We start from the raw sequence: 24419 nt of genomic DNA on the forward strand, positions 1-24419 counted from the left end.
ACTCATGAAGTACATACAAATGTTAGAGCCCAAAAGAAAATGAGTTTAGGAAAGAAATAGAGGGGAGAGAAAAACAGAGAGACAGGGAGGGGGAGAGAAACAAAAAGCAGAGACAGAGAGGGTTTTTAGAGTTTTAGTTGTTTGGGGGATTTGAGGAGGTATCAATGCAAGCCCGTTATCATATAGTTTCTAAGGAGTTACCTTTTTTGAATACAGACAAGTAAACGAATCTGCTTTGGGTACTTGAAGAGTTATTTTAAATCTTTTAGGGTTCTTTGTTCAGGTACTTTTCTTTTCCTTCCTTTTATCAATTACTATGCGTTTTCAATATGTGTTTTCTTTTATGTGAACTAGTTTACGTTATTGAGCTTTGATAAGCAATGTTTTTTGATTTCTCACTTACAGTTTATCTCCATGTATTCAAGGTTTTGGTTTCTGTGCAAATTGAATCTGATTGGGTCCTAGCATCCTTGATATTGCATTTTGTACCAAAAAACAAGGATTAGCACCATAGAACATTCAGTTAAGGCCACCTGCAAGAGAAGGAAATTAAAAATTTTAGGTTTTTAGTATTATTAAGGAATGTTCATGGGTTTCCTGAGTCTAGGCAGCATTTAGAACTAAATCTTGGAAGGATGGAGGGCAGTAGAGGGGAAATTGAGATTTGTAGAGATATAGCCTTTGAAACTTGGAGATATATGATATGGGTAAGAGACTAGGGTTGTGGCAAAGCATCTGTCCCTTTGGCCATTCATTGGACAGCTTGGAAGGGGAAAACAAGAGGGCTTTGAAAGGGAGAAATCAACATTGTCCAATTCGTGGTTGTGTCTTTGTGTTTTTGGATTTCTAGTCAAGCCTTTCAAGATAACAATGCTCTTGGGTCTGATTGACTCTCGTTCATGTAGTGGACCAGCAATTGGTTGAGTGGCAGGGTCCTTACAATCCGTACCCAATGGGGAGGGTTTGAATTCCCCGCACCCAAAACGCTTACCTATAAAATAAGAATCTCATGGGCGACACCCATTGATGCCTTATAATTTTAGGATTAACGCCAAAAATGCTCCCCGTAGTATGGTATAAATCAATTTTCGGTCTTTTGGTTTCAACTTTCAAGAAGTACAAATTAGTCCTTGTGGTTTGAGCTCTTGACATTTATTCTTTCTGTCTAGTTTGTGTAAGAACCTCAATTAATTTGTGGAAGCGCCACATCAACAATCTTATAGCAACTCATCCATGTCATAAACCCGCTTCAGATAATCAACCCCGTCTTTGAAAATCACCTATTATCAAATTTTAAATACGCTATTATTCTTAATTTGATGAACTAGCAAACAAGAGAAGCAGGAATTGAAAATCTCCAATTCCTTTTTTGTTGAGCTTTCCTATCCTTTGCTGATCTATGTACTTGTTCCAAGTCTCATTGAGATATAGAAGTTTTCATCCTATATGATGGAGTAAGAAGTCTTACTCACAAGCGTTCATCATACTCTGGGAAGATTTTTGAAACTGAATGAGATCTTATGAAAAATAAAAAAGTAGCACCCTCATCCATGGGATTTATTATGCATGCCAAGCTTTTCTTGCCTTGGATTAGATTTAGGGCTTGATAATAAGGGTTTCAAGAAAATGGACGGAAGGACTAAAATAGAATGTTTGAACCAAGAGGACTAATTTTGTACGTCTTGAAACCATGGGGACTAAAATTGATTCCCACCTAACTACTTGAACCAGTTTTGTCTTTCTTTCTTAATTTTATTCTTCCATACCTTCTCGAAAGGAAAAAAAGGAATTTTGTTCGGAAAGAATCAGGTAAGAAAAGGAAATGTCTAAGTTGCTACAAAATTAGGTTTCTTCCTCAATAAATTTTTATGATGGATTCTAACATTTATTCTTTCCAGAATTTAAGCTGATGATTAAGGTTTGATTGCATCTCTTAAAGATTAGGGAATGGAACACTAAGTGTGAAAGATGCTGATAAGTCGCTTCTTCACTTCCAAAGTTAAGTGCTTATCTGCGTTTTATTTGTTCTCTCACCGATTTTCATTCTCAATTTTCCTTTCTGAGATCCCAAAAGTGTGCTGAATGTTTTGGTCCAGATATTACATTATATATCCCTCATCTTTCCCTTCAGGTTTGTGATAAGATTGAGGTGAGAAAATGGTTTTCTAGGACACTATCACATCGAGGTGAGAAATTGGTTTTCTAAGACACAAGTACGCACAAAAACACACATGGTGGGAGTGAGGGGGTGGGGATTTGTTCACTAAATTTCATTTTATAATTTCTAACTGTTTCTTTGATAACTGTAGTTTACATACATAGATGAAAATCTTGTCTTTGGATTGGCATTGGAATACAGGAAGGTACTATATATTTCTGATGGTTGATCTAGTGTTGACTGTTTACCATACCCGGGCTAGCTGTTTAAGATCCTTATTTTCTGACAAAACAGCTGCCTAATATAGCTAATTTACTTATTGTCATGCAGATTGCTAATCAATATCCTACTTCTAGGTAGTTTGTGGTTATGTTTCTGTCATTCTCCATGCTATGGATAATTTTTTGAACTTCTTTATTATCTCTCTGTACAGTCTAATACAATATGGTTGTTTCATGCCACTATTTGTGATAATTGTTATCTTATCCCTGTAAAATCTTCCAAAGCTAGTTTTAGAAGATATTGTGGGAAGGAGTAGTGGGAATAATCCTATCCCTCTCCTTATAAATGGTTACTCCTTGTTTCTACCCACGTGTTTTTTCGAGCTTATAAAGTTTTTAGTTCATCAAGTTTTCAGTCTTTACTTGGTTTTATGAATCTGACTTTTTGCCGTATTTAGTGTTTGTCACCAGAGTGAAAAACCTTATTTCCTTTGTTTCATGGATAAATTTTTTTCTATCATTTGAAGTCTACATTGTAACTGATTTAGGACTAGTTTTGCTATATTTACAATAAAACTGCCTAGTAGGATTGAAAATTGACACGTTGTCAGAATTGCACGAAATTTGACTGGGTGACTCGGATCGACATTTTGAACAGGACTAGTTGCTATGCCTTTACCCCCACACTAGTTTTGCGAAATTCCATCGTCTAGGGCATTAAACGGACCGTTTTATGTTTCAGGGGTATTGTAGTAATTTTATGTTTTGCATTTTTCATCCATTTAGGTTGTAGCTAGCCCTCGTGGTCATTAACTTTTGATTTTGAGAAACTTATTGAAAAACCCTACAGAGTTTTCTCTCAAATCTAGTGCATTCCAGGGTTCTATTGTTGATTAAACATTGGTTTGATCTTTTTTATTATTTCCTCCTGCATCAGTAACCTTTTGAAATCGTCGATAACTAGAATGCTTAATTAGTTCGAAATTAGAATTAGGGCATATATAAAAGTTCTTAACTGAGGTATTATTATGAAACAAATGGTTTGTAGTTTTGAATGTCTTATTTCTCTTCGTTCTTTACTAAATTATTGATTACTTAACTGTTATCATGATTTTGAGTTGGTGTATAAGAGTTACATATGCAGTATAGAATATTTGGATGTTAGGAGACAGTATGCCCAAAGAATGAATGCAGCATAAATGAGAATGTTGTGTTGGATTTTCTCACAAGGAAGTATATGAGAAGAAATGAGCCTATTAGATCTAAGTTAGGAGTCGTGCATATTGAAGGTAAAGATTCGAGAAAACTATTTAAAAAGCTATGGGAATGTACAATAAGACAGCTGTGGTGATCCTCCATTGATCAAGAATTTTGAATTTGAATTTTTGAAGTAGGAGATAGATGGTAAAATGAGAAGTGGGAGTCCCAAAAAGGTGTGGATGGAAGTAAAAAAGAATAATATGGGCTCTATGGGATCAATGGAGAGTATAGCTCTGATTAGGAATGAATAGTGAAAGAGAATCCATGTAGTGGATTCAAATTGATTTCGCATATTGATTCGTTTAGCAGACCCAAACTGTTTGAAATAAATAATCCAATGATGGTGATGATGATATAAGAGTTAGATGTTTTGGGAAGCTTTTGATTTTCTTCTTTTGAAGCTCTTTGATGAAGTTTTGCCTACATCTTTGTAACATCTATTTGTTCTCTCCTGAAACATGTGACGATCTAAAGTAGAATAAATAAGAAGTGAAACGGAAGTTGTCTCTCATACAATCTACTAGTGTCCTCTATTCATACATACAAAACAAATGTAGCTAGCTTAAGAGCTAGTGGTTTTTACTAGGCTTTCTCTCTACCAAAATGAACATTGGGACTTGACCTATTACAAAATGAACAATGAGAATTGTTCTATTGCAAAATGAACATTGAGACTTGACCTATTGATTTTAAAGGATTTGCTCATGAGAACTAGTATTTTGAATGTACAAGGTCTTTGCTACTAAGATCCCCATTCAACCTCTCTTTATTCGCAGCTCTGTAACTGCATGAAATCGCAACATTACCTTACTGTGATGCCTAATGGCAATGAGATTATCTATATGCATCTGTTGCACAAACTGTGTAAAAGGACATAAACAAAGTAACTGAAGTACAATAAATCTATGCTCTTTGGCCAAAACTAGTGCTTGAATTGTCAAAATGAGACTTTTGAACTTGCATGAACAGTTGTGTGGCTGATTTGAAAACAATGTGGCACATTTGGAGAGATGAAATGCAAGATTTGCTTGTAGCCAGAAGAATAATGATACTGTGTCTTGCGTCTTTCATATATCCTTAGTATATTTTCCTTCTATCCTAGCTACTCTCTAACTTCTCTTTCCCTATCAGAGCAAGAGTGGATAAAATGAGTGCTGAATTTTTTACTTGATGCCCAATGTCGTGGAATTTCTTTAACTTGTTTTTTCTCCTCTTCTTCCGCAGATATCAGGACCATTTATGATGTAAATTGGAGTAGTAATTTTTCATGGTCAGCATGAATTTCATATGGGAATCATAAAAAAGGAGCTAATCGGTGGCATCGAAAGAGCTGGACATTTCCGATATTAGCATAGTTCAGGTGAAATGTTGATACAGAGTTCTCTTCCCAGTTCAATTGAAGCTGCTCTATTTCATGTATCTATTCTCAGGAAAGAAGATCTTATGTGTAATAGGATGCCTGGTGCTGAAACTTGGCAGATGATTCCAAAATGTGAAGAACCCAATGATAGACTCAATGAAGCTACTTCAGTCACAAAGAAAAAAGACAATGCTAATGATATATGCCCCTTAAACTTTTCTGAACTTTCTCAGTTATCTACTGTCAGTCCAATGTCCGAAAGTCCTGCACCTAAGTTTGTATACGTAAGAAGAAAGCAACAAGGGAATTCTTCATTCGATTTCCCAATACAGACTTCTGTAAAAGCAAAGAGAGCTGTTGATTGTCGTTCTGTTGTGAATTTCAGTGCTCCTTCAGTGGCAGTGGAGGAACAACCTGTAGATTCTCTTAATGAGCTTCAAACTCTAGCCGTTGGAGTTACTGTCAGGCCTCCTCCTGTATTCAATGTTGAGCCTAACGTTTTAAAGTCGGAAACTATAAATGGATCTTCATTTATAGAAGAACGTGGTTCTAATGAAGCAGCAAAAAGTGTCTTACACAAGATTGTAGTTGTTGATAGTGTAAATGATAGCTGCTCGTCATCAAAGTCTGCTATGGAACTTGTCAAAGCTTCCATGAAAACTGAAGCAGATGACAGGGGAGAGTGCTCCTCCTCGAGTGTGACGTTCACCGAGGTCTTGGGAGAAGGTATGTCAGCTAGAGATTTATGCATCGCTGTACTTAGAAGCCAGGGCTTTCTCAGAGCTGTTAAATCTACTATGACTCATGCTTCTGATGATGGTTTTGGAGGTAGTAGTGATAGCAGCTGTTCTCGGTCATGCAAAATGTGTGGTAATTCAGGAACTACCCTGAAGCTTCTAATTTGTGATACTTGTGAAGAGGCCTATCATCTTTCTTGCTGTAATCCCCCTATAAAAAACATTCCAGAAGATGATGAATGGTTTTGCCAATTGTGTTTGAATGACAAGTGCATGAGGAAGAAAACTTCCAGGAAATTTTCAAATATCATCCATGGAGGGGACAGAAGTAAGAATGCATGGAATGAAGATGAATCAAATCCTATTGCATTAATGTTGATAGAAACAGACCCATATAGAACTAGTGTTCGAGTTGGCAAAGGTTTTCAAGTAGAAGTTCCTGAATGGTTGGGTCCAAGGAATAGGTATGTTCTTTCTTTCTTTGTCACATTTGTTCTTTTGAATTAGTTACATGTATTAATTATAGATTCACTATTTTGATTGAATCTCTAGTTAGCATTCTGAGTAATGATAATATTTAAATTGCCATAAAGATTTCTTTTTGGGCCCCCTAATTGTGATTACTTGAAGGTGATTGTGATAAAAGTTTGTTTGTTTATTGAGATTAATATCCATGAAAGATCGATACTAATTACCATCTGAATTATAGATCTGTACTTCCATATCTATTTTTTGCCAACTTATTTCTTGATTTTGATGCAGTGAAATTGACGCATTTGATGAACTACTGCTGCCAGGAGCATCAAGTTGTACTAGTTCACATGTAAGGCCTCAGTTTATGTGTTCTTTTTCACTATTAATTCTAGTTGGCAGTATAGATGCAGGAGATAATGGGAGAAGTGACACTCTATTTCCTTTTGTTTGACATAGGAGTTGAATACTGAAAAATGTTTGAAGAAAGACCCTATAGGTAACTGGCTTCAATGTAGAGAGGTTATATGTGGTGTTGCAGAAGAAGGCAATGAAGTTATCTGTGGGAAGTGGCGCAGGTACGAGGAATTTATTTGCTATCTTTAGTGATTTTACATTCACAGCTAAATAGAATCACATTCATTAAATTTATCATTTGTTTAGAAGGAGAAATTGGCTTACCAGTGAACTTATTGAACATTTGTGAATGTGAGTTCATTTTGAGCAGGAAATGAAGTGAATGAACACATGCTTCTAGGGAATAGCCTAAAAACAATATACAAAAAATAACTTCGTTTATATGGCTTTCTTTCAGTAGCTAATAATAGTTGAATTCCACGCCATAGCACGCTGAGTGAAAAATATCTGTATTTCTTAAAGACTCCTGGTGTGTAGGGGTGTGTTGGTAGGCATTGATGATTCAAATAATTAAACTTTTAGCCGTATTTTAAACGCTAAGGGAATAATAATACTACTGTGATAAGTTTTTGAGTGATTTTATGTTAAGCTTATAAGGGGGAACAACAAAATTTTCGTGGTGTAGATTGTGTGTTTTTACCTATTTATTTAATGATGAATTTGAGTATGTTGTTGTGAAGTACGAATGTTGGACTCATATAGTATATGTTTGGCAGTGCGTTTGCACTGCGTTCAATTGCACCTCACCTCACCTCACCTCACCGCACCACAGTTTTTTTGTGACACGCCGAACGCTTTTACAACAGAACTCACCTCACAGCACAACAGCCTTTTACCTCACAGCACCTCACCTCACCTCACCTCACCTCACAGCACTCCCAAACGCTTAAAATATATGTTGAATTGTCTCACGTAATCAAATTAGGTCAATTATTTTATTTTAGATTAATGTACAACGTTAAGTGATTTTATATTAATATTATTAATCATTTAATATAACCGTAATTTAGATACGCCAAATGCACCTCACAACACCGCACCACAGTTTTAAAAGTGATGCGTCAAACAACTTTTGCGTTCCAACTCACCTCACAGCACCACAGTTTTATAACTCACAGCACCGCACAACACTTCACAGCAGTTGACAACACTCCCAAACAGCACCACAGTGTGGGTGTCGGTATGGTTTGTTTTTGACACATTGATAAGTTGTGTGCAAAGATAGGAGGAGACTCGTGTTGTGTATCACTTCCCTTTGCAATATATGTGAAGTTGAAAATCTCTAATAGAGTACACGATAAGTAGGAAAACATATTCCAATTATTCAAAAAATGAAAAGCATGAGAATAAGAAAGCATAGAACAGTTCCATAAATAGCTATATGAAACTTGTAATGGCCTCTATGCATATTGCATGGGACATATGACCGACACTAAAGTGAGTGTAGTTATCCCAAGTGTAGGGTATCGGCAAGTAATAAACCGGTGAGTCCGGTATCGATCCACTAGGAAGCAATGCAAATTTGGTGGTGAATGATATGCAAATGTCTAGCTAACACTAATAAACGCAATGAATATCTAATAAAAGCGAATAAATGAAATGGGCCGAATAACTCGGTAGCATGAGCGATTTTGTAATCAAAGTAAGCACGAATTGGATTTAAAACAATTAATTAAAAACCTAGTCTCTAATCCGTCCTGGTGGCTACTCGGTTCTCATACTCAAGGTATCATTGCAAACACACACAACCATACACAATGCATTGTGTGATACTATCAATCATGCGTATGCAAAGAGAATTGGGATATAAGACTTCAATTCATACATGTAGGCCATCAGGTCTCCTAATCTACAAAGAACGTAAAAGGATAAACATCTAATATTATGGATTAATGTTCCCTTTGGGGCTCGGCTTGGCTAACACCCTAGTTTCACACTGAAAGATCAATTAACCATAACTCTCCCAAGCACTTTCCTAAACTAACCCAAAACCCCATCATCAATACACATAATTAATAGCTATGCAATGAAAAACTCGATTAATTAAGGAAATCATGCAATGGGTTTAACAATTCTCAATCGAACATATTAGATGCAATCCCTAGACTAGACAATCCAAGAATACAATCAAATATGTCATTCTCATGTATCCAATCACACAACTATCACGAAATTAAAAGAAAGAAATCGAAGTTACGATTCTTTGAGTATAACTTGAGTAATCGAAACCTTGCACCCACCGTTCGGGACTAGAAACTAGAAAGGAAACTTAGCCACTCATCATAATGGATATAGACATCAATTTTATAGTTGAAAATCAATGTTTACAAACGAAATCACAATAACCAAGCAAAACCCTAGAGTGAGAAAAAGAGAGAAAAACTATGGAGGCTAGATGTTCAAAAGTGAAAGAATTAGAAAGAATCCCAAAATCCTAGGGTTTTCCCCTCTTTTACAATAGAAAATACTTAACTACCCTTATAAAATCGTTCCCCATTGGTTACAGACATGATTTACCCCAAATGCCCTTGAAGCTTTGGTGCAGAAAATTACAGATCTGTGGTAGGTGTCCGGACGGCTCCTGAGGTGTCCGGACACTCGAACATCACTAGGGGTCTTTTGGCTTGCTTCTGTTGAGTTTTGTGAAGTAAGTGTTCGGACACCTAAGGAGGGTGTCCAGATAGCAGGTGTCTGGACACTTCCAGAGGGTGTCCGGACACTTCAAGCGTCGTCCAAGTTGGTGAAACCTTTGTCTTGATTTGTGAAGAAAGTGTCCAGACGGTACATAAGGTGTCCGGACACTTGGTGAATTCCAGCTTCCTCATTCAACTCCAAAAGTCCCCAATTCAGTCATTTAAGCCCGATTTCCTGCAAAACCAAAGGGAAATATCTATAAGGGTAAAATTACTTTATTTAAACACAAATGCATTACTTGAGACACTAGAACCCCCTAATTAGATGGTATAGGACCTCAAAATAGAGGTCCGGTCAAACCCCTCAACTTAGACGTTGCTAGTCCCTAGCAATGCAAATACTACCTAAAAAAATAAAATCCTTAACTCACAGACGTAGGCATCACGGTTGCATTTAGCGTATGCAATAAGCCTAAACCCCTAGGTCACCCTAGTGGATGAGTTGTAGTCTCGTGAGGGCTTATCATAGCGATACCCACAAACACTTGCCAAGGGATCCACTATTACTTTGAAACCACCATAAATGATTCTTAAGTTCACATGCAAGAAATAGAGCTAATCCCCCAATTCCCCCTGCTAGTCGAAAACATGCAAAATCTTTGAAAAATCAATCTCAATCCCCTCAAAGATGACTAAGAACATTTTATACTATGAAAAATATATGTGCAATCAAGCAATGCAACTCAACACAACACATTAACACAAGTAAAACCTTGTTATGGACCCTTTTGGTATTCATAAATCCCCAATCCCAAATGTACACAAAAACATGAAAGCATTGTGTTAATTGAATGACTTACACAATTAGATTAAATGTATGTGTTTATGAAAGATAATATGGATGGACACAGTTTTGAGAAAGAAATCACCTACAAGAGCAATTAATGCATCCACCAACTCACTCGCGTACCTAGGTGACAAGTTGCAAGGTTAAGTTCAAACATGTGAGCTAAATTCCCATTTTATCACCCCTTCCATTGTACCACAAATTTAAACACTTCTCCTCCTTTACATACAAAGGATTAACTTTATTGCATACATCTCTTTTTGATGTTTTTCTTCTCTTTTCTAAGCGCTTTTTTTTTCCGAAATAAGGAGGGGTAATATCACTACCAACTTATTTTTCAAGCTCCTACTAAACCTTGCAACCAAAGGTGGGAAATATTTGAGAAAGTGGCTCACACAAGGCTTGTAAGTGAAATCAAAAAGCTTAAAGAAATTTAGGATTTATAATGACTCACAAATGAATAGGCTGGGCTCAAATCTCTCAACCTAATGAATCATTCAATCTTAAGTTCACAAGCAAGTGGCAAATACAAAAATCACACTTCTCAGTAATCAAATGTAATGTTGCAAAGCTATTGAAGAACATGCTCATAGGATATCAAATGAATAATTGATGAAAAGAATCACGCAAAACCCAATGTATATCAATAAAGAACGGTTGAAAAGAATGAGAAGGGTAAAAAGGTAATTTCCAGACAAAAGAATCCAAAAACGCAGTCATCCAAATTCTTCAGTGCCAAGATGCATGCTCAACCACAATTTTATATCAAAATAAGTCTCAATCATCCCAAGAGAAATTGATCATAATCATCCTACTTAATTACATGCATCGGTTTCACAAAAGAAATTAGGGAACTTACTCTACACTTTGCACATTTGAATAAGAATAAGAAATTAACATTCAAATTGATAGTGAATCCCAAAAGCATCTACCCTTCCCTTCCTAGGGTCAAACTAGTCACTTCTGTGTCATGAACAATAAAGTATCAATTGTCAAGAGATAAAGTTAGAAATTTCATACCATACTCTTCAAAAATGGTTGAAGACATATCATGAATGCATCAATTTGAAATAACAGTCGACAACCATAATATCCAAACAATAGTACATGCCAAATATCCACAATCCTGAGCAATCAAAATAAAGACAACAGAAATGAAACAAAATAACATAGGGTAGCAGAGAGTTTTAGGCTGATACATGATAATCAGAATATATGGAAGCCTCAATCTAGCTTAACTCTCAAAATGGACTCTAGGTCTAATCCTCTGCTGGTGATGGTAATGGTGGGGTAGGTGATTGTGGAGGAGGGACTGGAGGCCTGGAAACAATGGTCTGCAGCATATTGTGTATCTTTCTCACCATATGATATGTCTGCTGCTGCCTCTCATCCATCTGCTCGATTGTCCACTGTAATCCCTCAAAATCAGTGCGAACCTCTATCAATTTGTCAATTACCAACTGGTGCCCCGACTGTCCAACAGACGAGCCCTCACCTACTCCCGTATCATCAAAATCATCAACCTGCGGCTGTGCTAAGACTCTCGTCCTATTCCCCCATGACTTCCCCATACATATACGATCAATAGGCCCAAGAACATTGGTGGCCGTACCTATGTCCATCGTCGATACAACCCCGACCTTCCTAATCATAGCTGTCAAGAGCGCTCCAAATGGGATACTAGTCTGCGAGTCTCCTGCTTTCAAATAGTAATTATGAATGTGGCAGTAAATAAAGTGAGATATATCTATTCTTCTCCCAAAAATGATAGCATATAGTAATTGTGCTCTATCCTTGCCCACACTTGCACTCCTGCCCTGGGGAAATAGATTGTAACAGGATGATTCATGCAATGGTACGTATTCCCATTTCAGTAATCCCTTCCAGATGTTTCGGTTTTCCCACTTAGTACCGAACACAAACAACGTTTACACAATCATATCCCAATCATCACTTTCGTCTCCATATTTAAACTGAGAGTCTGGAGCAAAAGGGGGTAGATTGAAGAAAGTATCAATCCTTCCAACTGTAATGAGTACCTGATTCCCTCTTACTGTGGAAACCAACAAGCAATTCCCCTCAAGAGATGACTTGGTAATGTTAGCAAAGAACTCCCTCACTAAATTCTGGTGGCATGGTCCAGAAAATTCCACAAGTGTCTTTCACCACAATGCCACAATCCGAGATTTCCAACTCAGCGCATCAAATTTCCCCACTGCTATTCCCTGAAAGTTATCCAGCTTCCACTGTCGCTCAACAACCACTGATTTTCTTTCCAATATTTCTCGTAATCCTCCTTGGCTTCGGCATTTATAAAAGTGGGAGGAGCTTCAGCTCGTCCTTCACTGACACCACTATTTTTGCAGCCCGAGACCTCTTGCAAGACATATTCAGCAATTAGCAAACAAATTCAGCACCAACACAGCAACTCCAATCACCCGAAAAAAAAAAATGTTCAGCAAATATTACACTCAGACAGCCTGCAAACTGCACTAAAAACTGTCTAGAAACTCTGCTCAAACCATCCCAGAATTCAGTATATACTGCATAAAATATATTTCCAAGAATCAGTAGCAAACTAGAGTTCAAAATCTTCCCAAAAATGTAGTAAAGTACAGCCAGAAAAATTGCACAGAATTCCCCAAACACAGCCCAGAAAAATCTGCAATTAACTCCCAGAAAACCTGCAGTTTTAACACTTCAACAACCTGCACAAAAATCTGCCCATAACCAGCAATAACACTTCAAAAATCCAACAACACAACTCCACCCAACACAGCGGAGATGCAACACAGCATACTACTGCCCTTAACATACCCCAAAATAGCCTCCAAATTGCACCAAACTGCAGTCCACAAACTTGTAGAAGACAACCCAAACAAACTGCTTCTGCTCCCCGAATTCAAAATTAAGAGAACAGTCCAGCACTTCAGTTTCAAACAGAATCACAAGCTAGCCCAACTAGCTAGAAAAAATCCTGAGATTTCAAAAGCACAGCAAACCAAGCAATCATTCAAAGCAACCTCCAATTCTCACCAAACCCAGCAATTTGGAGCATAATGAGAATAGACCCAATTCAAACTCATACCAGTGCAAAACCAATGAACAAAGCAAAACCCCAAAGATTTGAGTCACGGACCGTTACCTTCTTTGCACCATTCTCTATGCTTTGCTCCAAACCAAGTCCTAAAACTCTTCAACCCAAGCTAAATACCGTTGGTCCTTTGCTGCTTGAAATCGAAAACCAGTAATGGAGGAGGCAGAGAAAGGAATTTGCACAGCTGAGGTAATGGGGTGGTTTGTCTTGAAACGGAGGAAAAGAAGAAGGATTTGCGATATTTGAAGAAGGACGAAGAAAGGGAAAGGTTAGTGATTTAGGGCATTGTTAGGTAGTGGGCTTGGGTAGAAATAAGAGATGGGCTGGGTTTGAGTAATAACTAGGTTTGGGCTGATGGGCTGAGTCCAAATGTACTGTACTCGGGCTTGGGCTTAGCTAAACATTGAAATTGGCCCACTTTTTTATTTTTATATATTGAACTGCTTATGCGTCCGGACACCACAAGTGAGTGTCCGGACACTTCATGCCAAAATGTGACAGAGAGCAACCAAATTCTGATGAAGTAATCTGTCCGGACACTCACTTGTGGTGTTCGGACGCAGGAGCAGTTCAATATATATATTAAAAAGGGGGCCCATTTCTATGTTTAGCGAAGCCCAACCCTGAGTACATTTGGACCCAGCTCATCAGCCCAAACCTAGTTATTACCCAAACCCAGCCCATCTCTTATTTCTACCCAAGCCCATTACCTAACAATGCCCTAAATCCCTAACCTTTCCCTTTCTTCATCTTTCTTCAAATATCGCAAATACTTCTTCTCCTCCGTTTCGCAAAAACCACCTCGTTACCTCAGCTGTGCAAATTGCTTTCTCCGCCTCTTCCATTACTGGTTTTCGATTTCAAGCAGCAAAGAACCAACGATATTTAGCTTGGGTTGAAGAGTTTTAGGGCTTGGTTTGGCGCAAAGCATAGAGAATGGTGTGAAGAAGGTTTCCCATTGGTTACATACATGATTTAGCCCAAATGCCCTTGAAGCTTTGGTGCAGAAAATTACAGATCCGTGGTAGGTGTCCGGACGGCTCTTGAGGTGACCGAACACTCGAGCATACTAGGGGTCTTTGGGCTTGCTTCTGTTGAGTTTTGTGAAGTAAGTGTTCGGACACCTAAGGAGGGTGTCCGGACACTTCAAGCGTCCTCCAAGTTAGTGAAGCCTCTGTCTTGATTTGTGAAGGAAGTGTCCGGACAGTACGTAAGGTGTCGGACACTTGGTGAATTCCAGCTTCCTCATTTAGCTCCGAAAGTACCCAATTCAGTCATTTAAGCCCGATTTCCTGGAAAACCAAAGGGAAATATCTATAAGGGTAAAATTACTATATTTAAACACAAATGCATTACTTTAGACACTAGACACTAGAACCCCCTAATTAGGTGGTATTAGGACTTCAAAATAGAGGTCCGGTCAACATATAAAACCGAGAGGATGTCAACTTATTTGATTTAAGTTTGTCAAACGAATTTACCGGCCCTTCAAAATGCTATCCCACTATTTCCCTACTCATAATTCCTTCAAATTATGAGTTAGCAAGTCCTTCAGTTAGTTAGCGTGTATTTGCTGTATACAGCTGTCAATTAGTTAGCTGTCAATAGTTAGCTGTCAATTATTCATTGTATAGTTGACTTGCCAAAATGGGTGATTTGTATCCTGTATAAAATAGCTCTCAATGATATGAATAAGGTCAATTCCTTCAATCCGCATAACACATCCCTACTAAGACTACCAAATAAACTATAAACTTCAACCTAAATTCTTTACTACAGAAAAAAAAATGCAAGCAAAGATTGCGAACTATTAGGAAAAAACACATTCTTATCAAGTTTTGTGCCAGTGATATGAGAGAGCTGTTCAGCATACACATAAAGATGTATTAAAATGTTAAACAGCTCCCGTGCGTAAGGCTCACGCAGTGGGCGGGGTCAGGGACGGGAAAGTTGTACGCAGATCTTACCCCCACATAATATGTGGAGAGGCTGTTTCCAGAAATTAAACCTGTGACCTCTCTAAGTTGCACTGTAAACCCTAAATACACATAAAGATCTGGAAATTAAACCCGTGACTTCTAATTTGTACTGTAAACCCTAAATACACATAAACCATCTCATGTATTGTTAAGAACATGAACCCATCATCTCTTGTTGCCTGCTAGATTGAACAAGCAAATGATATCATAATCTCGTTAACCAAAAAAGTTTCTTGGTCCATACAATACTTTCCTGAACCTGAATCTCTACACAATGTCACTTGGATTTGGATATGGTCGCTGGGTCCAGATATATGTCCAGTCCTCTACTGGCTTGATGATCCACACTCTGCCACAAACGAGTTTATATGATGGCTTTAGTAATTATTGACTTTCTCTTAATTATTGGTTAATTGCTATCCCCATTTTATTTAGTTACTGTTATGCAATGTAATTTTGTGCTAGGTTGCCAACTTTTTGTGATTCATTATTCTTGTTTTTTTTTTGGTTTCTTTCAATTATTTTATGTGCTTAGAGTGATGGGTATAGATAATGAATCTTTTTTTTTGATATATCATGGTTTTTATTATTATTATTATTGTTATTAGTGAGAGGGGATTCCAAAATGGAACTTTACCCTGGTTCAAGCCCTAATGAACAGGCCACCACTAGGCCAACAATTCCTTTGTGGACAAGCAAGCATGTGGTCCAGTGGTAGAGTTGCAGGGATGCAATCTAGTGGTCATGAGTTCAATTCCTGAAAACCGTCTTTCCACATATTATGTGGGGATATGTGGGGGTAAAGTCTGCGTACATCTTGCGTGTCCCTTACCCCGCCCACTACGGGAGTTGTTTACCTCTTTTTTTTATTTTTTTTATTTAACCTTTTTTTAAGATGCATAACAATGAAAACATTTAATAATATTAGGGCTCCGCTTTTTGAAGCCCAAACTGATAATTGGGAGTGCTTCTGTGCTTTTCTTTGGGATCCAATCCATGCAGATTGTGCTGTACCTCAGGTGAAGTTAACTTCATATTCTTCCAAATCACTCTATTATTTCGACGTTTACTCTTTGAAACATTTTTTTTCCACATGAACTGTTCTTAGTTAAATCATTTCTTTGTTGGAAACTTGGAATATTGAATATGTCATGGGTTAGGTTTGTAAATCATTACCAAAATAGAAGAAAGATCTGGTTTGTAAACATTATTTCGTTTTGATTTTTTTTTTTTGTCGAAAATCTGAGCTGGGATTTGGGACTAGGTATATGATGAATGCTAACTTTTTGAGCTTTAATTATGAGGAAGCCTTTTCAATTGAAACTGGGATTTGATTTATGCTACTAGGTTGACTTTCACAATCGAAGCCTACTGATGGTTGGTTAGCTCGTAATTCTTTTTATTTTACTAACTTTTTTAGGCATTTTTTAGCTTCAATGCATACATAAATAATGCATGCATAGACAATTAGACGTTCCAAGTTCCAATCAAATGTTTGAGTGAAAAAAAAAGAAGAAGAAAACATCAAGAATTTCCTAGTTTGTTTTTTAGTAGAATCTATATTGACATGTGAATATTCCCATGCTTATCAGTAAATACCGTTAAGTTTTTAGGTTTCTTTCTCCCGATAGGGATTTTCATGTCCTTTACATCTAGTGAGCCAAATGTCTATGTTTTGCTTAAGGTTGGTGAATGAACATATGTTTGTCAGGCAAGTGGCTTTGAATCTTTGCTATCCATATCTATTCTATAATTTATCGTAATAAAAGTGTGTCCAGTACACTTTGTTCAATAACATGTGGGAATAAATTACCCGGCTTCGAGGAACCTACTTGACTTCTTCGTTCCGTTGTTGACCCATGATTAATGGCTTAATCCACTGGCTACCTGGAACTGCTCTTGGCATTAGGACCAATGACTACAAAGGGAAAGAATCATTCATTTCATCAGTTCCAGGCTCAATCAAGTGCCCACTCATCCATCTTCATTCCAATGGCGAACATTTCCATCTAGTGGCTGTAACTGCTATGGTTTACAGTCAATAGTTCTTAACCAACCCTTTCTCGCCGAGCTTTATAAAGCTTTAAGAGAGAATAGGGAGTCAGGGGGACCCTCGCTTCATTATCAATTTGACCCGGACCTTCTTTCTTCTCCTGCGGAGCCCTGAGAAAGTCCCCGGCGGCAGGTTAGTACAGTTCTTCTGCTGCTGATTTGGCCCTGTGCCGATTCGGGAGCTTCTTCTTTAGTCTAGAATGAGGGGAAGCTTCTTCATCATTTCCTTTTTCACCAAACTTGAATATATTGTTGATTTTTTCAACATACTGTCATGGTCTGCTCTATGTGCAGCTACAAAAGAGAATGAGTTTGGTCATTTCAATTTCAAAATTTTCATGTTGTCTCTTTCTTACTTTGCCATCTGTGAATATTTTCCGTTGACTTTGTCCGTATATTTTCAACCTACTGGCGTGGTCTATGACTCAACTCTATGTGCAGCTACAAAAGGGAATGAGTTGGATCATTTCGATTTCGAAATTTTCATGTTGCCTCTTTATTACTCGCTATCTGTGAAATTTTTTTTACGACTTTCAGTATGACAAAAACTGACCTGCATTTTACATTGATGTATAATCTGGTCAAAAATATCTTTTTATCAAACAGAAAGCAGTCAAGTCAGTTGAGGCAACTTTGTTATTCTTTTTTAGTGCAAAGTAATAAAATTTGCTATTCTTTTTTCTAAACTGCATATTTATTGATATACAAATTTAGAGGCAACTCTTTTTTTTTTTTTGTATCAAATTATCGGGAATTAGTTTGGTGACTAACTTCATTTTAAAAGTTGAACATTTAACCACATTTTGCTGATTGCTGCCTCATCTATTGTAAAGCTTGCACCAGAAGAATTCTGTTGATGTAGGACAGTTTTGAAGTTGATCTACAATCAGAATAGTTTCTGTTCTGTTACTGTGAACGGTGACAACGCTGTAATGTCATGTTTTCTGGGTTGTTTAGTTAATTAAAATACGAAAAACGATAAACTTAGAGTCTCACTAAAGCATCCTGAAAATATTTCCTAAAAGAAAATTTGATGACAAATGATCTTCTTGAGAGAATTGAATTATCTATATGGAAAAGTAAAAGTAAAGGAGTTTCTACTTGTAATTGGAAAAGAAACAATCTTGCAAATCATAATAAGATATAGACTTGCTAACTCAATAAGGATACCCTAAACTCCTAAATATTGAAGGAAACTCCTTAAGACTAAAGCACTCTAGTAATATCCTTGACTCCATAATTGCAATATTGTTGGAACCCCAATAAATCCATCTTAGCCTTGGAAATCCCTTCAGCTCTCTCTGCGTCAACTGCACATGATGTGGTTTTGTTTTATATCTGTCTTTTGCATGCTTTGCAGTGATAGTCAGTTTTTTTTAATCAGAGTCTTTGTTTTTTTTGTCTCAATCACTCTGTGTCTGATCTTGTATGTTGTCTGTGATTCAGGAGCTAGAAACAGAAGAAGTTCTGAAGCAACTAAAGTATGTTGAGATGGTATGTCATGTGCTATTCTTATATCCTGCTCACATTTGAACTACTTATTCTGATATTCTGTTGACAGTAATACTGTTTTGCATAGTTTTTCCCCCCATATTGATGTATCCACGATTGGATTGTGGTTGTTGATTTTGTTGAATCCATACTTCAGCCTGTACCTGGGTAGAGTCTTGTGCATGAGAGTTGTTTCCCTTTTATGAGTGAACATATGGCCTAGTGGTAGAGTTGCTGGAGGTGCAACTGTTCAATTCTTGGAACAGCCTCTCCACATAATATGTGGGAGTAAGGTCTACGTATATCTTGTTTGTCCCCAACCTCGTCCACTACAGGAGCCTTGTGCATGAGAGTTATTTACCTTTAACATGCAAGCATATGGCCTAGTGGTAGAGTTACAAGGGTGCAAGTGCAACCTATAGGTTACAAGTTCAATTCTTGGAAACATGCTCTCCACATATTATGGTGTTGTAAGATCTGTGTACATCCTGTGTGTCCCTGACCCACCTATTGTGGGAGCCCTATGCATGAGAGTTGTTTAACCTTTTTACCAACTTCTCGGCCATAGTCATTTCTTTGCTCTTTCTTCCACTTTCTGCTCAGTCATTTTTAGGTTGTTTGGGGAAACATGGACTGCCTTCAGTTTCTTGCCACATTTACCATGATTTTAACCATCTCTAGCTAACCAAGAATCGCAACATTTATTTCATGATTAAGGGATTTTACATGCCATTTACAGAATGTGATTTGTAAGTAATTGATGATTCTAAATTTACAAGATCTTGTGCTTTGTCACCTTTGTGCCTTTTGAATGAAATTCTTTTCCATTTAAAAAAACCGAAGATACCTTCAGCAGAGAGATGCTGACGTATGACAGCAGTAGCAGTCCTCATTCCGAAGGTTTCCTAGGGTATAATTTGGAGTTTCAAATCTTTAAGAAATTTAAGAACATGGGGTTTCTAGTGGTTAAAGTTCAGGTGTGTAGTGAGGATGGAATAAGGTCGTAAAAGTTTAATTTTGGAACCATTTTTGGACTTTGAATAATACATATCAAAAGTTAATTCCAAGGATTTTGTAGATTTTCAATAATCTTTGTTGGATTTAGGTTGTGGGGTTATTTAGGCTTTGAAACAAGAAATTTATGCCTTGAAAGCAGTAGGAACAGGTCTGGAAGTGCAGGAAAATTAAAGGAAAGAAAGAAGAATGATACCACTCCACATATTATGTGGGTGATAAGATTTGTGTAAATCCTGCATGTCCCCGACCCAGCCTGTTGCTTAGGTTTCCTTGGCATTCATACATAAAGACTCCCCGCCCTTGGTAATCTTAAGATACTAGAATTCCTTAGGATTTGGAACATGTTGAATGTTCAATTCTTCACAAATGCTAAAGACATTTAATAATAAATAAATATTCTTAAAACAAAAATATATACTAGAATTCCTAAAAGTAATGAATTAGGCTAGTGTATCTAAGACTTGTTACAAATTAACATGATAGAAGACTAACAAAAACTTGGTTTCATGATAATTTTGAAATTCCGGCAACCCTGGAAAACCATACCCCTACTAAAAATTAAGACAAATTTTAACAATAGGACTTGAAGTAGCTATAAAAGACTGAGTTCCCAAGCAAACCATAATTCTAGGATTATATGATCTATGAACCTTCTTTCATCTGCATCGGATATAAGGTGAAAGAAATTGACTTGTATTCCTTGGTAATTTCATAAAAGAAAATCAGATGATATCCTAAGACTTGGAGATTTCTTTACGTACTGTCATACTGAATAATCAAGGCAACAGCCTCCTGGTGTTGTATTTGAGGAGCCTATAAAACCAGATTAATAAAACTGATTGCAATTATTTCTACATAAGACTAGTATTTATTGACTTGACAATGGCATTTTCGGATGTCAATCTAATTGTCAAAACTTCAATTGCACTAATTGAACTAATATTTCTGGTCTCTTAATGGCTTTTTCTGGTGCTGCTAGTGGCTGGTTATGATTTAAACTGAACACGCATTTTGACAGATTTAGTGTATGTGATGTTTTCATGTAAGAACATGGACAAACAGTTTATACTACGATGATTCTTTAAAAATTGTTTTCCATCCTTGGAATATGGAGTTCCCATGGACAATTGCATATTGACTTGATGCTCCTTCCAATGACTTTTTTAGCATTTTATGGTTAACTGTTCTGTCAAGTGTTCTTACTGTCAAGGAGTTTGAGAAAGGAAGGGGGGTCTAATGTGTATTTTGTGCTGCAAGTGCTTGTTTAATGTGTAGCTGATGTCAAACAGGTACAGAATTTCGGTCCTATGGGTGGTTTTGGCCAATCTAAGATTAGAGAAACTTTAGGGCTAAGAACTTGCATCTTAAAGATTTCAGGTTTCAGAAACATAAGGATTGCTTAATTTTGTTTAAAACATGTAGAAAGTTATTCTAAAGAAAAATTAGGGGCTGTTAATGCTGTGATTAATAGTGACATGGTTTGTAGCATGCCAAGGAAGAAAAAGAACTATGATATGCGGAATAGAACTGACACTAGCATGTAGCGTCGAAAAACAATCCTATTAGCTTATGAAGTATGTGTGCATAAGTACATATAGACTCTAAAGCATTTCCCACTTCTCATAAACAAGAGACATAAGGGATTATAAAATATCCTTAGAATTTATTTAAGAGACTAAGAAATTACATAACAATATGATACCTCTAATATGCAAAGATTGCGGTGATGATGATAGAACCCTGCATCTATTGCAAGTAATTGTATGGAAAAGTATGGGTAATTTGGTAATTAGACATAGTGGGTACTGGGTAGGGTTGTATAAAGGGTCTGGTATGGGTTGTCTGGGAAGGGGGTCTGGAAAGGTAGTATTTGGGAGGTTTTGGTTCCTCGAAAACCATTGGAGGTCACTGGTTCCTCGAAAACCAGTCTTTTCTTCTTGTATTTGCTTGTGAATCTATCAATGGTATCGAAGCATGATCCTGTTGCGCCTTCAACTTGGGACCGTGCCTGCGGAGTGGCCGGCCATGGTGCTCGACCAACGGGGGTGCGCCTGCCGGAGTGGTCGGCCATGGTGCTCGACCAACGTGGGCGTTGGTCTTGAAGGGGAGGGTATTGATAGGATTGTCCCACATCGAAAGATGTGGGAGCTAAGGTGTTGTTTATAGGGGGAGGTATGGGCCTCCCTTAGTACCCAAGGTTTTCTAGTATGGGCTGGGAGGCCTTGGGTACAGCCGGCCCATATGGGTGGGTGTCGGTTGGGCCTTGGGTGATGAGCGTGTATGAGCATGTCGGTTGGTTCCTCGAAAACCATTGGAGGTCACTGGTTCCTCGAAAACCAGTCTTTTCTTCTTGTATTTGCTTGTGAATCTATCAATGGTATCGGAGCTGGTCATCCTCGACAAGGTCACGGCAAGCATGGTGGAGCCCAATGACTCTTTTGCGACGAAAATGGCAGATCTGAAGGAGGAGTTCGCATTGGTGAAAGAGCTGATGATGGAGCTGAGAGATTTGGTGCGATTGAAGTATGGTGGAGAGAATGGATCGCAAATGACAGCCCTCAAGGGCGAAGGAAGTGTCAGTAGGCAGGAGAGTGAGATTGAAGCCATGCTGGAGAAAGCTGAAGGTGAATCAATTGCAAAGCGGAGGGCACTACAGAGAGGTAGGCTATTTTCACTAGAGAGGGAGTTCGATCTCCTGAATCCCGACTTACCCGGCGAAGATCCATCTCATGCTCCCGTTGTTAGGGTGAGACCTGCAACTCGCAGTTGCGTAACGAAGATGGAGCAGAAAGAAGGAGTCGCGGTTCTGGTGGAAGCATGTGCAAAAGATTGGAAGTGGGCCACAACTTTAGGGCCTGTTAAGTCACTTGGACTGAATGCAATCAAAGGAGTTAGTGAAAATTGCAAGTGGGCCACCATCTACAATTCTGGGCTTGCAAGATCTATTGGGCCTGACATCATTATGGGTCAAATTAGAAGGGTTAGTGTTTTTCCATTTGACCGTGGAGGATCCAAAAGTTGTTTTTTTTTCCCACCTTGACGACAAGGTGGTTCTCGTGGAGGGGGTATTGATAGAACCCTGCATCTATTGCAAGTAATTGTATGGAAAAGTATGGATAATTTGGTAATTAGACATAGTGGGTACTGGGTAGGGTTGTATAAAGGGTCTGGTATGGGTTGTTTGGGAAGGGGGGTCTGGAAAGGTAGTATTTGGGAGGTTTTGGTTCCTCGAAAACCATTGGAGGTCACTGGTTCCTCGAAAACCAGTCTTTTCTTCTTGTATTTGCTTGTGAATCTATCAGATGATAATAAGAAAATTTATATCCAAAGTCCTTATATACGTTGGAAATGGTTCATGATCTTCTGCATCACGTGGTAAGGAGAAAATACTGCGCCATATCATTTTGGGTTAGGCGGCTTATCTAAAAGAACAGTTTTTGGATCCAAAAAAATAAGGAGAGTCCAGGTTAGGATTTTCTTAGAGGGTTTGACATGCTTTGTCACAAAGAGGAGTATGAAGGATAATGCATACCACTACCAGTGCTTAATTTACCTCATTCTCTTTCTTGGGTTTGTGTTTAAAAATTAACATAGAACAATTAAGGATGTATTTGGTGTCTCTGCAGTAAATTTATTTCTTCCATTCGAAAAAACAATTGAAAGATGTAATTGGTATTGCTGTGGGGAATGTATTTTATTGTGGCTTTTTCTATGAACTCAAGCTTCACAAGGCTTCTTTACTCTTTTACCATAGCTAACCATTAGTAGGCCTTGGATTTTTCTATGCTTTGATACTGGCGGTACTGCAACTGACTTTCTGTTTGCATTTACAAAAACGAGCATTACATATAAAAAAGTGAAATGAAAAACAGCGAAACAAACTTCTAAGAGTCTTGCAGCCTTCTCGTCTAAGGTCATAGTGTTCGAAGTGGAAATCTGAAAGTTGCATCTATTTATATGGTCAGTTTTTGGATCGGATATTTACAATGACCATTAAATTTTGAAAGGAATATAATCTTTTTGGTTTCGTTCCTGCACCATAAAGAGAACTTGAAGAAAACCTTAAATATTCTCAAATCAAATAGATGTGTCTTTGATTCATAGGTCTTTTTTCATGGAATTCTTATTGCAATTTTTTCTGAATTATCTTGGAGGAAGTCTTTGTCTGCCATAGATTCAATGTCTTAAGGATGCCTCTACTGGTTATGTTATGATCTAAGCAGCAATTTTCTGTCTCGACATGTATTTTATTAGCGTCACGGGTGTCCCTATGAATGACTTGTTCAGCCTAATATGTCAAGAATTCAACATTGGTTTTCCTCTCTGTGTGCAATTTTTTCAAGTATTATTTTTGCATGGTCAAGCATTCTTTTCTAGATTTAAGTTTGGTCGTTTACATTTTCATTACTGTGTAGCTGAGACATCGGTTAGTGGCTAAACGGCGAAAGTTGAATTGTGCAAACAAAGGCAGTTCAGTAGATGCTGGAGGGGATGCCAGAACTGGACAGCGGCAATGAGATGTTTTTGCCTCAGTTCAGATTTCTCATCTTTTTGGGTTATCTTTTACATTTGAAATTGTACAAATTCAAAGTGTGAATATTTGGAGTTGGATACAACCTCCTTCATTATTTCGCAATACTTGTCGAAAATATATGAACTTTTGAGTTTGTTCTTTCTTA

At 37.7% G+C, this 24419-nt stretch overlaps 1 protein-coding gene across 6 annotated transcripts; it reads left to right on the forward strand.

The window, feature by feature from the left end:
* The first annotated feature begins 20 nt into the window (after nucleotides 1–20).
* Nucleotides 21–24419, forward strand: LOC119997559. Of its 6 annotated transcripts, none has more exons than XM_038844671.1 (8): nucleotides 23–283; nucleotides 1940–1998; nucleotides 4864–6200; nucleotides 6499–6559; nucleotides 6667–6785; nucleotides 16109–16199; nucleotides 18679–18726; nucleotides 24156–24419. In XM_038844671.1, exons 3-8 carry the CDS (start codon nucleotides 5005–5007, stop codon nucleotides 24255–24257), a joined length of 1617 nt encoding a protein of 538 aa, XP_038700599.1. In that variant the 5' UTR covers nucleotides 23–283; nucleotides 1940–1998; nucleotides 4864–5004; the 3' UTR covers nucleotides 24258–24419. The 6 variants fall into 6 exon arrangements, with proteins under 6 accessions (XP_038700602.1, XP_038700599.1, XP_038700600.1 ...); XM_038844672.1 differs by lacking the exon at nucleotides 1940–1998 and having other exon boundaries at nucleotides 4864–4999; nucleotides 5094–6200; XM_038844673.1 differs by lacking the exon at nucleotides 1940–1998 and having other exon boundaries at nucleotides 4864–4999; nucleotides 5119–6200.

The sequence above is a fragment of the Tripterygium wilfordii genome, chromosome 4 (assembly GCF_013401445.1).
Source record: "Tripterygium wilfordii isolate XIE 37 chromosome 4, ASM1340144v1, whole genome shotgun sequence".
Classification (NCBI taxonomy): Eukaryota; Viridiplantae; Streptophyta; class Magnoliopsida; order Celastrales; family Celastraceae; genus Tripterygium; species Tripterygium wilfordii.

Bases quoted from the DNA above. Each gene is read 5' to 3' on its own strand.
- LOC119997559 (XM_038844671.1), top strand. From the start codon at position 5,005: ATGTTGATACAGAGTTCTCTTCCCAGTTCAATTGAAGCTGCTCTATTT. The intron at 6,560-6,666 runs GTAAGGCCTCAG...TGTTTGACATAG, and splicing joins CAAGTTGTACTAGTTCACAT to GAGTTGAATACTGAAAAATG. The intron at 6,786-16,108 runs GTACGAGGAATT...TAATAATATTAG, and splicing joins ATCTGTGGGAAGTGGCGCAG to GGCTCCGCTTTTTGAAGCCC.